We start from the raw sequence: 19,500 nt of genomic DNA, 5'->3' as shown, positions 1-19,500 counted from the left end.
TGTCCCACTGACAGAGGACAGTAGCCGCCTGGTGACCGCCTGCCGTCCATCTAGGAAAACAATAACACTGTTCTTCCCTCACAGCTGACAAATCATCCAGCTTCAAAACAGGATCTGAATGCTGAGTCGGTCTAGAAAAACTCTGAACAGGAAGCATCTCGCAGTAAAATACTTTGATTCCTGACTCAATCAGGAATCAAAGTATTTGGCACAATTGCTGAATTGTGCCAAATGCAGCTACAAACAATCAAATAAATATAAAACCAAAAAATGTCTTACCCATCCTCCTCTCCATCAACAGTCTTGAGACCAGCGGATGCAGTTAAGGCACTGGCGGGGGTAGCGGCGTTGCCCTCGGCTTCTTGACCCTGGCCAGCGCCGGATCCAGATCCGGCCTCCCCGCGGACAGCTTGGCAGCCCCAACAGAGCCGACTGGTGCTGGAGGAGCAGCCGCTGGGCGTCCTGCAGCTGAGTGGTGGTGAACGTGGGCAGACTGGCGTAGAGGGCGCTGGCCTGGGCGGCATGAGCCAGGGCCAGGACGCTGCTGTGGTCCTGGGACAGGCCGATGCAAGACAGCTGGCTCTGTGAAGCGCCCTGTGGGAGCATCCTACCACTGTTCCAGCGCTCTGAGGGTTGGATGGAGGCACACTTGGGGCAGACACTTGGCCGCGGTTTTGGATTTGCGTTGGGAGCGACTGTTGCTTCTGCTGCTGCTGGCAGTCCTGATGGACTTGGTGACTCTGAGGATGTTGGCCAAGACCCGGTAGTCCAATGTGAGGGGGCATGCTGGAGGCGGTGGGCTGCTGGGGCTGTGCGTTAAGGTGCGGGGCCTCCCATCATCTGACACGCTCCGTTAGCTGACCCGGAGGGAGCCGATCCAGCCTGGTGGGACAGAGGTTGAGAAGCAGCAGCCTGGGGGACACCTTGGTGTGGATGGGTGTACTCAGGTGCCTCACCTGCACTGCGGCTGCTTGGGGGGTAGCAGGTGGTTGCTGTGGCAGGGCAGCATAGCCTACCTGCTGCTGCTGCTGAACACCGACTAGGCCCTGTGTGGTGCCTGAGGATTGATTAGCAACTGCCTGGGCATAGGTGAGCTGCTGGTTGGGTAAAGCCGACGTAGGGAAGACCGGTGGCGGTCTGGTGGCCTGGATGATGAATGTTAGTGGGAGCCACAGTAGCCTTCACGTGTGAATGGGTAATATCCGTGGGGTGCATTTGAGGTTGGGGACAGTCCCATGCTTAAGCCACTGGGGAGGATTCCTTGAAAGCCTGAGGAGGGGAGGCATAATCCTGGGCATGCTGGGGTGCCGGGGGTCCCCCAGCCTCTCCACTGCACACACTCTCAGTATAGTGACTCAATGTACTCACGGTGCTACTCACAGAACTACCACTTGTGCTTTCCCTCTCCGAGGCCCCGGGGAAGCTCTCGGAGACAAACTGACGCATGCTGAGAGACCCGGCGTCGGACGCAGAGGGAGCTGGGAGCAGAGGCGGGGGTCCTCCTGTCATAGAACTCAGTGCATGTCCATCTGCCCTTCTTAAAGGGTTCAGAGCTGGAGTCCAGGCTTCACCACCCTGAAGCGAGAACTGGTGGTGGCCACCGCAGGGGCTGGAGCCGGCTGGATCGGAGCGATGGTGCAGGTGCACTCCCAGGATGCACCACAGCAGCTCCAACCCTCCCCTGGGTCCCACTGGAAAGTCCGATCCCTCCAGAGGCACTGACGGCAGCAGCAGTAGTATTCATGCTGATGCTGGAGTTGGTGTTTTGGTTGTTGCTGGATCATGCTGACATTAGCGGTGGTTATAGGTTACCTCCGGCTGCAGCAGCAGCAGCAGCAGCAGCAACTGGCCCTCCGCTCCCCCCACTGCCGCTCATCGCGTTGAGAGGAAAGCCACCGCTGCTACCGCTAGCGCTCATGCTGATCCCCCCTCTCTCACAGGCACGTTGGCAGAGCTCAACATATTCACATTACTAACAGGTGCTGGTCTGGGGATTAACTATGCTAACTGTAGTGCCCGAAGCAGAGCTGTGCATTCCAGGGACAGATCCCGGGGCCACAACCCCCACAGGCTGAGCGACGACACTCGGAGGGGAGGCCTGGGAAACATTCTCTTGAGGGACCCCCACGTTTGAAGGCATTTTCTGGGTGACAGACGGGGTGCTCCCAGGCCCAGATGACACGGGGTAGACCTGGGCATGGTTAGGATGATGAGGATGGTGATGGTGATGGTGCACAGTGCCGTTCACCATGGCCCCACGTACTGTTGAGCCTGGTTCAGGGCATGGGGGTGCGAAGGCTGGTTGGGGGGAGACAGCTCCGGGGGTCTCCGCCTCGTGGAAATTATTCAGCGTCTCCTCCGAGGAGCTCCTCTCCGCTCCCACTATGTCGTTAGCTCGGGAGAGGACACGTCCAGGATCTCAGAAGAAGACAGATCCTCCGTGTGGGACTCGTCCAGGTCATCGTAGCTCTCCGTGTCCTCTGCAATACTGTTGTTGGTGCTCACAGATATCTGTGCCGGAGTCACACTCGTGATCTGGAAACCACTCTCTTTTTTATCTGCGCTCCGACCGACTGTGTGGGCTGGGGCTGCGAGTGCAGATTGAGGCTGTGGGGTGGAATATGATGGGGACTCGGGGGAGGACGAGCCAGCAGGAGGTTGGCACTGGATCAACAGGGAGGGTTGATAATCATCGGCCGGGACGTGGCTGTTGTTGACCACGGGTTGGCCGGTGTTGACAGCGCGGAGCCGCTCCCGCTGCCCGCTGTTACTACCCCTCCTGTGAAAGACAGGCCGGGTGCGCCATCTTTCTAACGCTGCCAGAGTCTCCTGCAGCGTCCGGATGATGCATTTCGAGAGAATCCGGGGGGGGTCGTTGCTCTCTGACAGAATGCAATAAGGTTGCAGCTCGTTAACGCGCCGTTTTGACTCAACTTAGATCAACAGACAACACGATCAGAAAAAAATATATATATACATCAGCTGTTCCCAATTAGGCAGGCAAAGTTGTGCCAATATTTGCAGCGACTCATACACGATTTCCAAATGATAATGTGGTGACAGTTAGCGAGGCAGAAGAAGCTAGTGGCCTAACGTCACCGGTGCTTTACGCGTGTGCCTTTACTTTACGCACAAGCTGACATGTTGTAGGGTTTCCAATGAGAAGCTGCGTTGGAATGACCACGCGTGCTGTAAGCAGGGTAGCACGCGCTAAGTCAGTTAGCCTTAAAACGGATGCTAGCCTGACAGAAGAGGAACGTCAGCTAGCTAGCTAGCCGCCAGTCTCCATCACCGGCTAGCTAAACACACACTACCAGAGAGGCGCGTTAGCTGCTGAATTTGCTCAAAGGAAATAAAATTGTAAACAGCCACCTCTCATCCGGTGCACGGCGATGTAAAAACCGAGTACGAGCGCTTCACGGATGCGTTCAACGTGTTTAATCCATTTCCACCGAGTCCTCGTTGTGGGTCTTGGTTTTGCTGTATCACTGGTCCTCCCAGTGTTCGGTATGTAGCCTCCTGCAACGCTGCTGTGGCTCTGCGCGCTGTGTGACGGGACTGAAGGGGGAGGGGTGTGCTCCGGAATATGGCGACCGCGCATGGTCTCTGCTGCCAGACATAAAGCAGTCTGGAGAGGCGGGGACGAGCCCAACGTCAACACGCACGGAAAGAGCCGGAAAGAGCCGAGGAGAGGGGCTCTCCCTCATGAGGATGTTTTTACTGTTTAACATATGTGATAGATGGATGGATGGATAGATAGATAGATAGATAGATAGATAGATAGATAGATAGATAGATAGATAGATAGATAGAGATAGATAGAATAGATAGATAGAAAGATTGAGAGGTTGAGAGATAGATCGATATGAAAATAGTACAATAATTAGCCAATGAAAAAAAATAAAAAAAATGAATTGTTCAGGTTCCAATCAATGATCAACCTACTGGACATCTTGTTGTGGGTTGAGCTCAACATCAACATCAACAGGGTTTCTGAAACAAAGCTGCAGAGCTGCTAGATCTCTCTGCAGACACAGGTGTCAACTATACTGAAAGATTATTCTACACAGGTACTGTTTGGGGCCTCTCTCTCTCTCTCTCTCTCTCTCTCTCTCTCTCTCTCTCTCTGTCCCCTCTCTCTCTCTCTCTCTCTCTCTCTCTCTCTCTCCTCCCCTCTCTGTCTCTCTCTCTCTCACTCTCTCTCTGTCCCCTCTCTCTCTCTCTCTCTCTCTCTTTCTTTCTCTCTCTCTCGCTCTCTGTCTCTCTCTCTCCCCCCTCTCTGTCTCTCTCTCTCTCTCTCTCTCTCTCTCTCTCTCTTTCTCTGTCTCTCTCTCTCCCCCCTCTCTGTCTCTCTCTGTCTCTCTCTCTCCCCTCTCTCTCCTCTCTCTCTCTCTCTCTCTATGTCTCTCTCTCTCTGTCTCTCTCTCTCTCTTTCTCTCTCTCTCTCTCTGCCTCTCTCTCTCCCCCCTCTCTGTCTCTCTCTCTCTCTCTCTCTCTCTCCCCTCTCTCTCTCTGCCTCTCTCTCTCTCCCCTCCCTCTGCTTCTCTCTCTCTCTCTCCCCCCTCTCTCTGTCTCTCTCTTTCTCTCTCTCTCTCTCTCTCTCTCTCTCTCTCTCTCTCTCTCTGTCTCTCCCCCCTCTGTCTCTCTCTCTTTTTCTCTCTCTCTCTCTCTCTCTCTCCTCTCTCTCTCTCACTCTCTCTCTCTCTCTGTCTCTCCCCCCCTCTCTCCTCTCTCTCTCTCTCTCTCTCTCTGTCTCTCTCTCTCTCTTTCTCTGTGTGTGTGTCTCTCTCTCTCTCTCTGTCTCTCTCCCCCTCTCTCTATCTCTCTCTCCCCCCTCCCCTCTCTCTCTGGTGTGTGCATGAGATAGTAACTTGATGTACACATGTGTTGCTCTGTGATGTTGCCACTCTAGGTCAATGACCTGTGGTGTTGAACTGGTCAAGCGTCTCCATTTACTGTGTTCTGGTCTTTTCTCTTCATGTCTGGATATAAAGATCCTTTTCTGGTTCTAAGCTTTTTTTTAATTGACATTTCCACTTAATCCTGATCACATCATTACACCACAGTACACATTTATCTGTAGTTATCGACCAAATATGCAGATGCAGTGACTTTATTTACCCGAGACTTGTGTTCTGCAAAAAAGGTTTAATAGTCTGCAGAATGTAAACATATGAGGTATGTAGTTTGCCAGGTTTAGCCATTTGGAAAAATCTTCGTTACATCTTGTGTAAGTCTGTGAAAGCCTTGAAGAAAGCTAGAAACGGAGAGAGCAGAAGTCAGAGAGGAGGGACAGGACAGTGATTGGTGACGGAGGCGGGGGAGTGAGAAGGGAGAGGACAGAAGTAGAGATTTACTGTCGGCCGAGCAGACAGGCCATACCCATCGATACAAATGATAGAGAACGAGAGACAGCAGGAGCCTAGTGCAGTGTAAGCGTCTGGTGCTGTCAGCAGCTTTAAATCACACTGGCACTCCACAACAACAACAAAACACACAGCACTATTGTGTCACCGCCCCCACAATAATGAACGATTTACACTCTGGACTCTGGTTTTATTTTGTAATCACTTTTTATGTTCCGAGCGAAAATAAGTAATCCACAGTGTATTCATATGAAGAAATAATAAATGTATGCTCTCTGACGGATCGGAAGATTTCCAGCTGCTGGATGTGCCCAAAATTGGTTGTTTGTGATTCAATTGAAGGACAACTGGGTAGTTAGGGGCGGCTTTTGCTCAAGCTATTAATTGCTCCTGTCTACAAGCCTTTGAGTCAGACATTGAACCCCAATTTGCTTTAAAAAAAACATAATTTTTTTTGTATTAGTTGCAAGTCATTTCTGGGAACTAATGTTTTTGAGTATTTCCATCATTGCTGCTTTGCACTTTAAATGTTAGAAGAAAATATTGCACTTAATAGTCCACTGCATTTATCTGTCAGATTAATACTTTATGTAGAAAATATATGGTGAGGTTATTAAATATAATGCCTTATAGATTAAACAACCCAACACACACAGTTGTACATTTACTGAAGTAGAATTTTGAATATTTTTGAATAGAGTATTTTTACATTCTGGTATTGACTTTTACTTACATAAAACTCTCCAGCATGCACTTTGCTACTGTGCGTACAGTGGGAATTTAAACAAAACTGTTCAGTTGTCTGTGTCCTGGACGTATTGATTACAATATATATTATGAAGTACAAGCAGTGGTCGAGATGAATCTGTCGGAGCAGAGCGCCGATGACGGCGGTGAAACCAACCTCAAATTGTTGAAACAACAGAGGCTTTGGTCGTGGAGAGTACAGGGCCAAGCCCAGTGATGCGGGGCAGGGTGTCTGTGTCTCTGTCTGGGACTTGTGTCCACTGAGCCTCCCCGCTCTGAATGGAGACTAGAATAGATTCTGGCTTTATTTTCATTGGAGAGCACTCCCAGCAGAGAATCACAGTGTGTGTGTGTGTGTGTGTGTGTGTGTGTGTGTGTGTGTGTGTGTGTGTGTGTGTGTGTGTGTGTTGCTAGATGTACAACCCCAGGCCCACCACATTCATTCAGGAGATTTTCTTCCCACACATACTTTAGTCTAAACCCATCTTGGCACCGCTGTATGTCACTGTAACTGTAACAAAGAAAGAGTAGGAATTATGAAAGCCAGTAGAAGATGTAATGCTTCTGAACGGAGCAGGAGCTCCAGTTGTTCCATTGTGCTCTGTAATGGTCATTTTTTACGTAGTATATAATTCTACTCAGTATATTGTATTCATGCATAAGTCATTTTGCTCTGGACTTTGTTGAACTTCACCGTGTCTCTGTTGTGCAGAAGAAGGATTCTCCCTCTCTGTTCACATAGATAACTAACTGTGTTGTATGAGAATGTTCCTGCCAAGGCCTTTGGGCCGCTTGTTTTGGTTGCTGGCCGTTTGTTTTTCACTTGTTGTTCTTATCAGTCTGAGACCAAAAGTCTGAGACCGAGATGTCTGTAAGGTTGGCCATCGGCCCCCACCTTTGCTCTGTCTGTATAAAGAAAGCTTGTTCACTTTTTTTCAAGGTTCTTCCTCACTGAGACTGAACGCATTCTGTTGTGATGATTGAACCTTCTCTGCGCAGAGAATGAATACTTAAAAGACAACCTGGTTTTTGGTATTATGTATTTCAGCATAAGAAGACTCACGCAAAGCGGGTATAGGATTTTTTTTCCACCACAGCACACTTTCACACACACTCATAACTATCATGTGGATTGCTAATGGACAGAACAAAAAGCATAATGCTTCCACTTTGCAAGTTGCAAGTTGTTATATTTGACAATTTAAACATCCAGCCAATGGCCTATTTCTACACAATAACAGTCATTAACAGTCATATCTGAGGCAGTTTTTCTTTTCTTACACATGTTCTGTAAAGTCAAGAAAATATCAACAATAACGTAACAGGTGATGTCATGAGTTACGTCAGACCACCTGTTTTATGTTCCAGGTAAACGTCACATGGAAACCCTCACAGTCAGAAACACACAGTCAACCTTTCAGAGGGGTAAACGCCTGAAGCCATGTTCTTTCTTTATGTGCAGCAACAACCGTACGATTGTGTGGTAAGTGCTCAATGTATAAATCATGTTCTCACTGTGAAATAATAATATGAGTTATGATACACAGTGAGGCTTTACTTGGCTGCTTATTGGTGTGAATGTCTTAAAGTATAAATGTCAGATACAGATATAGATTGCCTTAAAGATAATAACGTTTGACATTATTACGGCTTTAAAGTTAAAAAGCAGCGTCATTATAAAACGGTTGCTTATTAATTCATTACTGCACGCAGCACAATGAATTAATCAAAGCAGTAACCTTAGATCTGCATGCCTGACTGTTGAGTGAAAGGGGAACTTGATAGCAGCTGTATTTAATAATGAAGGAGAGAATCTAAGACGGCACAGACTCACGTTCAAGGCCACACAAACAATGGGACCGTGTTGCTGGGAGGCAAAAGAGACGTGTTTGTAACGCGTGTTTGAAATATGTATTTATATGTGGTATGTAAAAGTATGTCACGGTTTGTCTTCAAAGGAAAAATCACGATTGCATAGAAGCATATCTTGCTGATCACATATATACGAACATGACTCAAGGTGTTTCAATCTCTCACTTTCTTACAGTTGGAAGCCTTCTTTTAGGATTTGATGGCAGGTGAAGTGAAAATCAATATCATTTATTAAACATGGTAACATTTGAAGGCCCCAAAATTATAATAACCCCAGCAATCAGACAGGTTTCTTAAATCAAATGTCCATACAATATAAGCTATTGTATTTCCTTCCATAAGTTATGATACATTTTTTTTTTAAAAGACCTGTAATTATAGCACCCCCATCAGGTCAATCTGTGTATTTGTTAAATTCTAATTTAGTGGGAAGATGCATCCTCTGTCAAAGTTTCATATATAGCTAAAATAACCTCAAAAACAATAGAAAACGTACACTATATATATATATATATATATAATATCATTTATACAATGTTAAGTCCCCCACGGAGACTTCCGACTCCGTCAGCCCGTTAAAAAACCTTTGAGACAAAAGTGAAACAGTCTCAGAATGCACACGTCACCCTTCACAACGACTAATGGAGAAACCAAAATGATGTCAAATGAAACATTCAGCGGGGTTCACAACTTACAGTGTGCTGATTAAAGAAGAGATTTGCCAATTTGAAGTAAGGTAGTGTGACAATAACGATGACATCTGCATCCCTGTCTCTTGCAGATCACCTTCTGTGCATGAAAATCAAAAACCGCCACTATGCCGGAAAAGACTGGAGAAGCAGATTAATGTGAAATCTCTTTCTGGTACACAAACATATAATGACTGCATCTGTATCTGCCAGCTAAGGGGCTGCCATGGCAACAGCCCTGCATAAGTCACTGTGTGAAAGGAATTATAACAATGGGAATAACATTTAACGTTCTGTGCATTAATGTCAAACCATATCAGGTTTCGGAGGGATTACCATTTCACCGACAGCGTGCTTGATCAGGCTATTAAATGATACGAAGCTATTGATGTGAGAATGCTGTTTAGCATCTGAAGGTTAGGGTTTGTTAGCGGACACGGTTCAGTTCATATCAGTCTGCTGGCATTCAATTTGGCGGTTGATTTATCTCTCTAGTGCGGCCCCCTGAAATACACCCAGACTGTTGACAAAAAAGTGCCTCAAAGCGAGGGTGACCTTGGAAGGAAAGCCAAAACCCTCAGCTGCTGCCAAGCTCATTTCATCCCTGATGAAAAAAGGTTCCTGAATCTCTCAACCAGAGGACCCTTTATCAACCGATAGAGGGTTTCTGGAGTTTCAAACTTAGGTAATAAGAGGAAGTTTGGCTGCATTGTCCTGTACACACACACACACACCCAAACACACACACTTTCAACACGTTCCAATGATGCAGATAAAGTGCGGCCAGCAGCAGCTGGGACACTTTGGAGGTCTTCATGTCCTGGTGTGGACGAGAGCCTTCTGTGAACGTGCTGACGGCCGGTCAGCCGACAGAGACTCTGAGTTTTTCTCCGAGTGAAACCTTTGTGTTGCACAGATATACCTGGTTTGTTATTGGTCACACTGCTGAGAGATCCATTTTGGGGTCTATTGATCCAAATCAATAGGCCAGTGCCGGAGAGTGCAGGTTTAATGCCACTCAAAAAATAACTAAACCAGTTGAACACTGGTTCTTCAGAGCGGTGCTAAGATGAAAGGCCGTGAGGTAATTAAAAATTAAAAGGGCTTATCCCCTTGGGAGCATGAATTTGTTTGGCGCTTTGATTTGCGATACTTTCATCAGACCTTGAAATGCCTTGTGTGCTAAGTTGACACTTTGGCCTAAGAGACTGAAGACTGAAGACTTTTCTGTTTGCTGCTGCCTTTGATTGAACCACATTCAAAGATTTTAATCAATTTCTGCATTTTACTACTGTATTTTATTTCTTAAACTGCACTGCACTGTTTTTAGCTTTTTAGTGTTTGAATGACTGTTTTTAATGTTTCAATGAATGTTCTTAATTGTTTTTAAATCTCCTTTTCTTTTGCATTATGTTTTGATGCTTTTAATGGTTTTATGTGAAGCACTTTCAATTGCCTTGTTGTAGAAATGTGCTCTACAAATAAACTTGCCTTGCCTTGCCTTGCCTAAGAGTGGTGTCAGTGTCTGAGTGATCTAAATGGAAAAAGATCAATATGTGTTGAGCATGCTCAGTAAATGAATTGTCAATTTCCCAATTTCTTGTGCAAACTTTCATCGACACATTTTATCCTGATGGTGGACCTACAGGTCAAAGGTTATTCATGTCCCAAAGAGAATTGAGATTCATCTTCTGGGAACCATAAATGTACAATTGCAGTCTGGCCTGTCTTGATCATGGTGCTGAATAAAACATTGTAACAGCTGACATTGCCATCCTTGACACCGCCATATCACAAATCTTCGGCGTATACAGTTTTTATCAGCGTATCTTCAAATGAAGGCGGAAGAGTATAGAAAAAAGCTGAGAGTGGAGTGTGTAGAAATCTACTTATTGCTATTTCATTCATCCGTTCATTCATACAGTATCATGTCCAGTTCTGCTAGTTGTCCACAAGGTGGCAATGCATACAAATCAGCTGCAGTGGTAAAGGGAGATGCTAAAGTATTTAGTTACTCCAGAAGCCTATCCACCACTACATTAAGACTCAGTGTTTAAGATCACATGTGCTTCTTTCTCTTAGAAACTGCTCTTCACTCGGACAGTGACAGAAATCAGATAAATGTTCTTCCAGGTCTCTCCAGAGATGATCTTGATTTAGACAAAGCCTACGGAGATTTCAGAAAAAAAGCTAAAGTCTACTGTTTGCTTGCTCTCAAAACCAACCAGCAGTATTATACTGAAGCCAATCAAAGTAAATAATTCAGATTGCAGTTATGATGAAAAAACGTCCCATTTTAAATCCATTCGATCTCGATGTCTCAATCCATCAATATTGTTGTTTTTGCATGTTCAATATTGTCATAAATGTTTCATTTTCCATCTTTTGTCATTTTTGATGCAGTTTTCAAGTGCACTAATTACATGCCAGTCACTCTCCTATGATTAATGTTCATCATTTTGAGAGCTAGCCTTGATTCACTCTGGTCTCAAGCTCTACATCCATAATTTATTAAGCAAAAAAATAATGAGCGTAGTGTTGAAGTGGCTCACCTCTTATGATCTATAACAGCAGTGACGTCAAGTGATGGAGGACTCTCAAAATATTATTTGCAAAGCTTTATATCTAACAAGAAATCAACACATGGTAATGGAATATAGGGAGGAACAAGTATATGAACAAAAGGAGTGTGCTCTGTAACTCCCACCCTTTTGTTTCAAAGGGAAGAAGTAGAAGAAGACACAATGTCAATGAAAGGTGTGAGGCTTTATTATTTTGTATGGTAAAATCCATACATTTGATGGTCTGTTTCTTTTTCTATTTGTGATTATATGAGGTTTAAAACTCAAACATACATTATCATCAAGTTTCAAATCGTGAAGTTCTTCTAGGAAATGAATGAATGAACTCTTATCCCTGCCTTTGTTTAATTCAAGTATTATTTATAACTGCCAGGACCCCGTGTGTGTGAAGCAGAACTCTTCAAATCACAGCATCAGATACTGACTGTGTCATCGTCAACATGTTAGTGGACAGACGGGTGATGCTGCAGGACCAACTGGACGGTATCATTGTAAAAGAGTGCAGGTTGTCTGTTGATCCACATGGTGATGCTACCAGTCTCTGTTCAAAAATGACACAAAGACAACAGTTTAAATGGATTTTCATTTAAATAGATACATATTCAGGCACTTTATAAACAATGACAATGTACAGAAATGCAAATAAATGGGTTAATTATGTTAAATCAAAACATGTATTCATGGAAAAAACATGCCAAAACAGGCTGCAAGAGTATTAATACATCTAAATGTTTCATTATTTATGTTGTTGTGTAGCGTGTTTTAAAAATGAATGCAAATTGACTTGATGTTTGTTGCCTCAGTCCAAATCCACTGCCTAGTAAATCATTCTTGACAAGTGTGTTAGTTCTGTTTGATGACGCATGTTGTGCTTTGTCCTTTTGGGCATTTACTTTTTAAACATGTTTGATATTATTACGATACTAATTGTGAGCTCGGGGGCATGAATGCACTCCTCTGTCCTTTTAACCTCCTCTTCCTCCACCTCACTCTGAAAGATGTTTTTTCTGCTGCGTGGGAATTGTATTTAATACAAAACAATCTACATATCCTGCTGTATATGCACCATGTTCACACATATCAGATGACACCATGAAGGTCTTAAAAGCTGGATTGATTAAATTACATCGCAATTGATATATTAGCACACAGTATGTGCTTTTCTCCTCTAGTCGGATGTCATTTAATTTTAATTGGCAGCCTGCAGTTCCCAAAACCACACACACCTGAGTCTTTGACTTAATCAAGATTTTGTCATTTGCAAATTATTCCACATGGGCGACTAGACCAGATGTTGAAATAATTCAAAACAACCTTTGAAATGTCATCATTTAAATAAACACTTGAGAAGGAGATAGAGCCCTACATGAAAGAGTTTTGGTAACTTTCAATCCATTTACATGAAATAAAAAAACATGCAAATTGTGTCGGTGCAGCATGCATAGCCAAAGAAATGTATGTCCCTAGTATAAAGGAGGAAGTAAATTAAGAATGAATACATGAAATTAGAAATAACTCAACTACATACTATTTTAGACTAGTCTTTCGATGGAGTATTTCCGTCACTGTGTCATTTATTGTGAAAGAGGTCACAGGAAGTTTTATTTTGTAGTACTTAATAGTGCATTCCTGACTAAAGTGAGACGTTAGAACGCACCGTGGCAGTTCTTGCTCACCTTATCCCGGGACAGTGAACAGTTAAACGATGGCAGACAAAGCGGAGGTGAATCTAACTGGAGTCAAACAAAGTAAAGGCGTGTGGCTTGTTAAGGTTTGTTCACCTGCACAGGTACTCATTCAACCAACGACCAACGGAACGTTAACGTTAACGTTAGTTTAGTTAGTTAACGTTATCGGTTGACGTTATGCTAATTTAAACGGTCGCAGCTAAACAACGTCACACATGTCGAAAATAACAATTTGATGGAAATTCATCGTCAAAGCTCTTGTTGAGTGACATGTTAGTACTGTGTGCGTGCGCGTGCGTAAATAAAATGTAGTATTAAGTGACCTCTTAAATTGTCTCTCTGTCTCTCATCAGGTTCCCAAGTATTTATCTCAGCAGTGGGACAAGGCCTCAGAAAAGGGAGAAGTTGGAAAGATCACCATCGGAAAGTACGTTGAGAAGATGTTCACACGTTTAATACATATGTCGATATGATTATCAATATCAGTGATGGACTCTTTTCTTTTCTGCCTTTCCATCCACCTGACAGGAAGCAAGGCAAAACCGATGTGAGACGGCTTCATACAGTACTGCACAGACAGCCAAGTGTTTTTATTATTGTTTTCATCCATTCATACTGCATATATTGTGTATTTTCTAGCAACAACAAAGGTTATTCACACATTATTCGTCATATTTTTTCCATCTTTTTGTTGTGTCCCGTCACTATTTGCCGCACCATTGAACAAACTTCCTCACCGCGATCGATGCGGTTTCATCATATCATAGCTGACCTCAATCCGGTGAATCAAAGAGTTGTTTGTTAATATGACTAGTCAGCAGGGCGCTGACTCAGCGGTGTTTCCCAGGTACGATTCACCCTGAAAGAGGAGCTGACGGCCCTGGGCGCTGTGGGGGAGAAAGATGCATCACTGCAGGTCCCGAGAGATCATCCCTTCACTATGCACACAGTGGGTGGACAGACCATGGCTGTCTTCAGCCAGAGCGACACAGGTCAGTCTTCAATGCGGCTCTTTTCAGCCTCCTCGTCTCCGTGTTGGTTCCTGTGCCGGATAATGGCGCCTGGAACGCATGTTTGACGGGGGGCTGGAGGGTTCAAACGGAAATAGATTTTGACAGCGTGTGATTTCCCCTGACGGTCCACGGGGCATCCGGTACCATAGACGGATGTGATCTGAGACTTTTTCTGCAGGTACCTGCACATTAGTAAGCGTTAACCAAAGTTCAGCAAAAATAACCCTTTACACAAGCGTCTGAAATTGGATTTTATGGGAAAAGTGTTTGCTTATAATAAAAAAAAAAAAAAAAAAGCTTTTTTTTTGTGGTTCAGAATGAGGATGTTGCCATTTGAGAAGTTTTAATGTATTTTATTCTCAAAGCAGAGGTTAGAGTTTGGGTACCTTTCTCAGAAAATAGAGGAGTCTTAATTTACCAATTGAGTTGTTGATAAATCAAAGGTGAAATCAGCAAAGAAAGCTTTTTCGTTAGAACTAATGGAGAGGACCAGCCCTCACAGGGACTTTACTCCGGTTAGTGGCGCATTACAGATTCATCTGTCCTCAAGTTCTTCTGGTTTCTTAGGTTCTCTCGCTTTTTAAAAGAAAGCTGCTATTGACGGATTCGACATTGATTGCGCTCATGAGAAATTCATGAGAATACTGTGAGTTGCTTCTGATAAATGGAGGGTGTTTGCTGCCAGGCATTATGTGTCATACATATACATGAGCCAGAGGGATTTGCAGGGATTTGCATCAGACCCAGAGCTTAAAAATAGCTGCGACTGTAAGGTTCAGTGTCTATGAGCGTGTGACCTGATGCATTACAGTAGATTAGGGTGTTACTCTTTATGTGAATCTTCTATTTGATTACTTTTCATTTGTCAGACCATTACAAAATAAAGCATAATAAAGTAAATCCAATTATTCCTCGAAGGCAATCAAAAGGGAAATTACAGAAAATGGAAAAAAAAACATTTAATTGCCTCTGAAATGGAATTAAAAAAACAATAATATTTCAGTGATGACTTTAATTTAGTGAGACTGTAAATAGATAGCAGGGTGCAGGATGTTCAAACTAGTAGAATGTCAAAAGAAAGTGTGTACCTCCCCAGGGTGCCAGCGCTCCGTAACAATTAAATGACTTCTCGTTGTGTTCTTCAAGCACTGCTTATTAAGGTGCATCTTGGCACAAAAACAAAAAGCATATTTTGAGCATAATCCAATCATGACCAAAGAGGAATTTTGATGTTTGATGCTTAAATACTGACTGAATGGCAAGTTGCCAAAGGTGTGTGTGTGTGTGTGTGTGTGTGTGTGTGTGTGTGTGTGTGTGTGTGTGTGTGTGTGTGTGTGTGTGTGTGTGTGTGTGTGTGTGTGTGTGTGTGTGTGTGTGTGTGTGTGTGAGATATATCAAATATTCTCAACGTTTACCAAAAGCTAACCGCACAAATGTAGCGCATAAGGAGGGTCTGCAGGAATTTGGAACCCTCCAGCAGAATCAAAGGTTGGTGCTGATGAGGTGGGACTGTGTGGCAGAGAGCCCAGAGTAGTTCACAATCGGGGGGAGGGGGGGGGGGATGTATGAACAAAATATTTGGCAGACGATATTGGTGCGAAAACAATAGTGGTCAAATAGGCAAATCCATTCGGTTCACAGTTCACATGATCTGAGCCGGTGCTAGAATTGAAAGTAGAGACACAGTCATGGTTGCTCTTATGTAATTAACGGATTCACGTGGATGGCAGTGACGGTAGAGGTATAATGAGCGGTTTTCTTTCCCCTCGTGCTTTGTAAAGAGTAATGATTGGTTCTGCTGTGATTGGCTGGAAGGGGACGCTGGTGCTGAACCATGATGCCTATGGCTGGCTATATATTCAGACGCCTTTTACCCAGTTCGATCATGTGTTCAAATCCATTTCCACGTCTGCAGTTAACGATGTTTTGAAGGTATTGTGTTGATTTTAAGTGGCCAAACGCATCTGTGATTAACTTTGGTGGTTCGGATGTTCATTCACCTGCAGTCCTTTTTTTTATTTTATTATTATTGTTCGACTGTGACGTAATCACGGTCTCGTCCAGGTTGCATGTTGCCAGTTGTGTGAATAGCTTTTAGTTCACTAGTGAACTTTATCCTACTTCTACACAGAGTAAAGACACCTAACATGAAATCCCTGTTAGGCTTTCGAGGTGGACGTTTGTACAAGGAGCAAAGGGGAATTTAACAGGAGCGATCTCATTGATTTGAATCATGAGTAACAGCCGAGACAAACAGGAAAACATGAAGATCATTTTCTCATTAAGCAGCTGAGCAGACGGTAAAACAAGATGCAGGCAAACCTCGGAGCACATGGATTCGATTATTTCTGTGAGCAGCTGAGGACGCGGCAAGAGAAATATCACAACACACTTGGTGGTAGCAGAGAAACACTGGAGCACCTTCTGTATATTCATTTTTTCAGGCCACAGAAAACTAGCATTTCTATCAGCATTTGGAGTCGGATAATATTATGGAATCCTTTTTTTTTTTTTTTTATATTTCTATTAAATCTTGTATAAGTGTGTAGGAAAGAAAATGAAGTTAGTGTAAAGAGCAATGGATTTATTATTGGCTCTTCAGATGAGAAACATTCTTTACTTTAGAATTGCATTGAAATGTATACTTTTACTACTGTACAATAAAACAGCACAGTAAAGTCCTGCACTCTATTTATATTGTGAACATATTTTGTAACGGTTATCTTCAGTGAAAACCTTTTTTTTTTTTGTAAATTTTTATCAGTACAGTCAAAACGGTATATTGGTAGTTTATTGAATCATTGTTTGTACCGGTCTGGGGTCTGATTCCCTCTTCCCCGCCTCATGTTTCTTATACTTCTCAATAGTTTAGGGCTAAATGTCAAACCCCCATTGATTATAAATGAGCTGGACAAATGAATATAAACCCCAGTTCAGCTTAAACAAAAAGTGAACGTCACTACTTTCACTAGGGTATGATTTATTGCACAGGCTTGTTGTATTAGACTGCATCATTATTACATTACTACTGGCTACCGAGGGTAAAACCACTGCCCAGATGAAGGACGAACAGAACGTCTGCTTGTTGGTGCCGTGACTAAACCTGGTTTCTCATCGGCCACGTCTCTGGTCTTTGTCAGTAAACGGTGCCTCCAGAACTTTAATGGAAATTGAAATAAAGCTTTCTCTTTATCAGGGTGCATCCTACAGCCACAAGGTTTATTCTATCACCGCCCTCGTGCACTTTAGATTCACCCACACTTGCTTGTGCATTAATACCTCCCACATGTGATAATGGATTTTTCTCTTTTCAGATGTTTCTCTTTTTTAGCAACACTAAAGTGGAACTACTAAAGCTTTTGGGTTTTTTTTTTTTATACAAATGTCAGAGAGAATTATCAATATAATATTCATGTGTTTGAGAATGTGGAAACAAGGCATTCAGGGGGCGTTTAAAAAAACCCAAAACAAACCTCTTTCTTAAATGTGTCAGTGCTCCAGATGGCTGCTTGACTCTGGAAACAAGAAGAAGGATAACGTCCTCTGAGATGTGGTGGTGTGTAGTCTCTATTTACCTGACCGGCACTCGACTCCACCCCCACTCGCCCACAGAAAGGTGTACTGTATGGCACCGGTCTCCCACTCACTTTCGCAGTCTCGCTCTCTCAAAAAACACACACACACACACACACACACACACACACACACACACACACACACACACACACACACACACACACACAGAGCATATTTCCAGCCTCACTGTACTGTACAGTATACAGTGAGGCTGGAAAGCTGCTGTTGCTCACGCCCACTCAAAGTTTACTGATTCTTGACGCCTCGGACGGAGCAGATCTTTAGGAAAAACAAGTGAGAAATCGAGTGAAATATATAATCAGCCTTCATCTTCCAAACATTTACCTTTTGCTTGTAAAATGAACACTTTATGTCGAAAAGGCATTTCATGTCACAATGATCCAAAACAGGATATTATTCTGATTATCGTATAGAATATGCTTAACACTGACTAAAGATCCTTTTTTAGCGGGACAGAAAATATCCGAGAGTCCGTTCTTTCTTGCATAATAATAATAATAATAATAATTCCTGTATTTTTAAAACGAAGCTCTATTTTTCCCTTCTCTACCATGACAGCAAGCTAGCCCGCTTTTTCAAGTCACTCATGTGAAGATCCGATTGTCCCGATAATGTAAATCCACCACTAAGTGTTGTTTTGTTTTAATTGCGATCTGCAATTAAATTCTATACTGTCCCATCCTTAGTGTCAGAATTACCAAATTTAGTACAAAGCACATATCTAATCTATTATTACGGCACCAGTATTGTCAATGGTAAACCATCAATCGGTTAACCTCAGAGGACGTTGTTGACCGGTAACACATGCCGGTGTATTGGTTATTTTAACTCGGGCGCTGAGAGGATGCTAGGACGCATTTGTTCCTACCTAACTCTAGGTTAGCCCAGTCTATGTCCACTTGTTAGGAAATATGTAATCCAGCCAGCCACGCCGTTTCTAATCCCTATGATCCAAACAATTTTCAGACTCCGTGTTAATCCATTCCTCCGCCTCCTTGTCGTACAAGTATTCAACGAGCCAACAATGGCGAGCGCTCGCTCACGGTGACTGCCGGTGATTGATACGTACACGCATGGTGTCTGACATGGCTTTTGTCCTGTAAGGCTGCTAGCTCAATGTTCCTCCGTTATTTCCTCCCCTCGTTGTTCTGCTTTGTTCCGCCGAAGGACCAGGTATTGATTAAGAGGTTGCTAAGCAACAGGCTTAGTTGCCACAGGAAGCGTGCAGTGGAGAACAGAGAGCCAGATGTAATGTACTGCTGTGTTACAGTATGACTTTCCTGCAGCTGCTATGCAAACCTTGAGTCCTTTTTAGAAATAGCTCCAGAGAACAGAGTGTATGCATTGGATTCAGATCTGAACTGGAGAGCTGAACTGAACAGGACACTTGGCAGGAGAAGAATGCTTCCTCAACCACTCACAACTTTGTACTTAAGATGTCTCATGACACTTGATAAAGTCACCAACTTTTTAGTAACACTGACAAAGACTCAGCTGTTACTCAAACCAGGAAACAGACATTCACAAGAACAACACCAGACCTCTTTCAGCTAGAATTCAGACTAAATATTAAATTCAGTAATGTTCGCGTAGTTTCATTGAAAAGGATGAATTGCGATTGTCCCGGTTGTGTAGCAGCAGCATCATCATCATGCACAAAACGGTTGGAACTGTGCAGGCAGCTGGATCCAGTGCAGACTGTCGTAGGTGTGTTATTGAAGGAGTGCGTCTGGCTTAGCGTTGTAGTTTCATTGCTCATGAATCGCTGAGGGTTTAGAGAGGAATATCTCTTGACCGGAAACCTCCTCGAAAAGCATTTAGTCAGACGACGCTAACGCACGCTTTCTGGACTGAATATGACTTCATTCACAGGGATTCAGCAGCCCCACGATACGAGTAGTGGGCATTCGGCAGCTCCCTCTCGCTTTACCGCACGGTGTGCAGCG

The 19,500-nt window shown here is 43.8% G+C and overlaps 1 protein-coding gene and 1 pseudogene across 1 annotated transcript in view; one reads left to right on the top strand and one right to left on the bottom strand.

Moving 5' to 3' along the window:
* Positions 1 to 605: 605 nt before the first annotated feature.
* LOC137892515 (TSC22 domain family protein 1-like) lies at positions 606 to 3,558 on the bottom strand (annotated as a pseudogene).
* Positions 3,559 to 12,907: 9,349 nt separating this feature from the next.
* The window catches only part of LOC137892506 (general transcription factor IIF subunit 2-like), a 30,678-nt gene continuing 24,085 nt past the window's right edge, over positions 12,908 to 19,500 (top strand). Inside the window, exons 1-4 of the mRNA XM_068737712.1 lie at positions 12,908 to 13,027; positions 13,298 to 13,371; positions 13,473 to 13,491; positions 13,792 to 13,936. Coding sequence (XP_068593813.1) covers positions 12,962 to 13,027; positions 13,298 to 13,371; positions 13,473 to 13,491; positions 13,792 to 13,936 — 304 coding nt within the window. The 5' untranslated portion in view covers positions 12,908 to 12,961. The remainder of the gene's footprint in view (positions 13,028 to 13,297; positions 13,372 to 13,472; positions 13,492 to 13,791; positions 13,937 to 19,500) is intronic.

This window comes from Cebidichthys violaceus, unplaced genomic scaffold, assembly GCF_023349555.1.
Source record: "Cebidichthys violaceus isolate CVI_PGR_0920_01 unplaced genomic scaffold, fCebVio1.0.p SCAF_11, whole genome shotgun sequence".
Lineage (NCBI taxonomy): Eukaryota > Metazoa > Chordata > Actinopteri > Perciformes > Stichaeidae > Cebidichthys > Cebidichthys violaceus.
The sequence above is the reverse complement of the archived record's forward strand: the minus strand, read 5'-3'. Positions and strand labels throughout refer to the sequence as shown.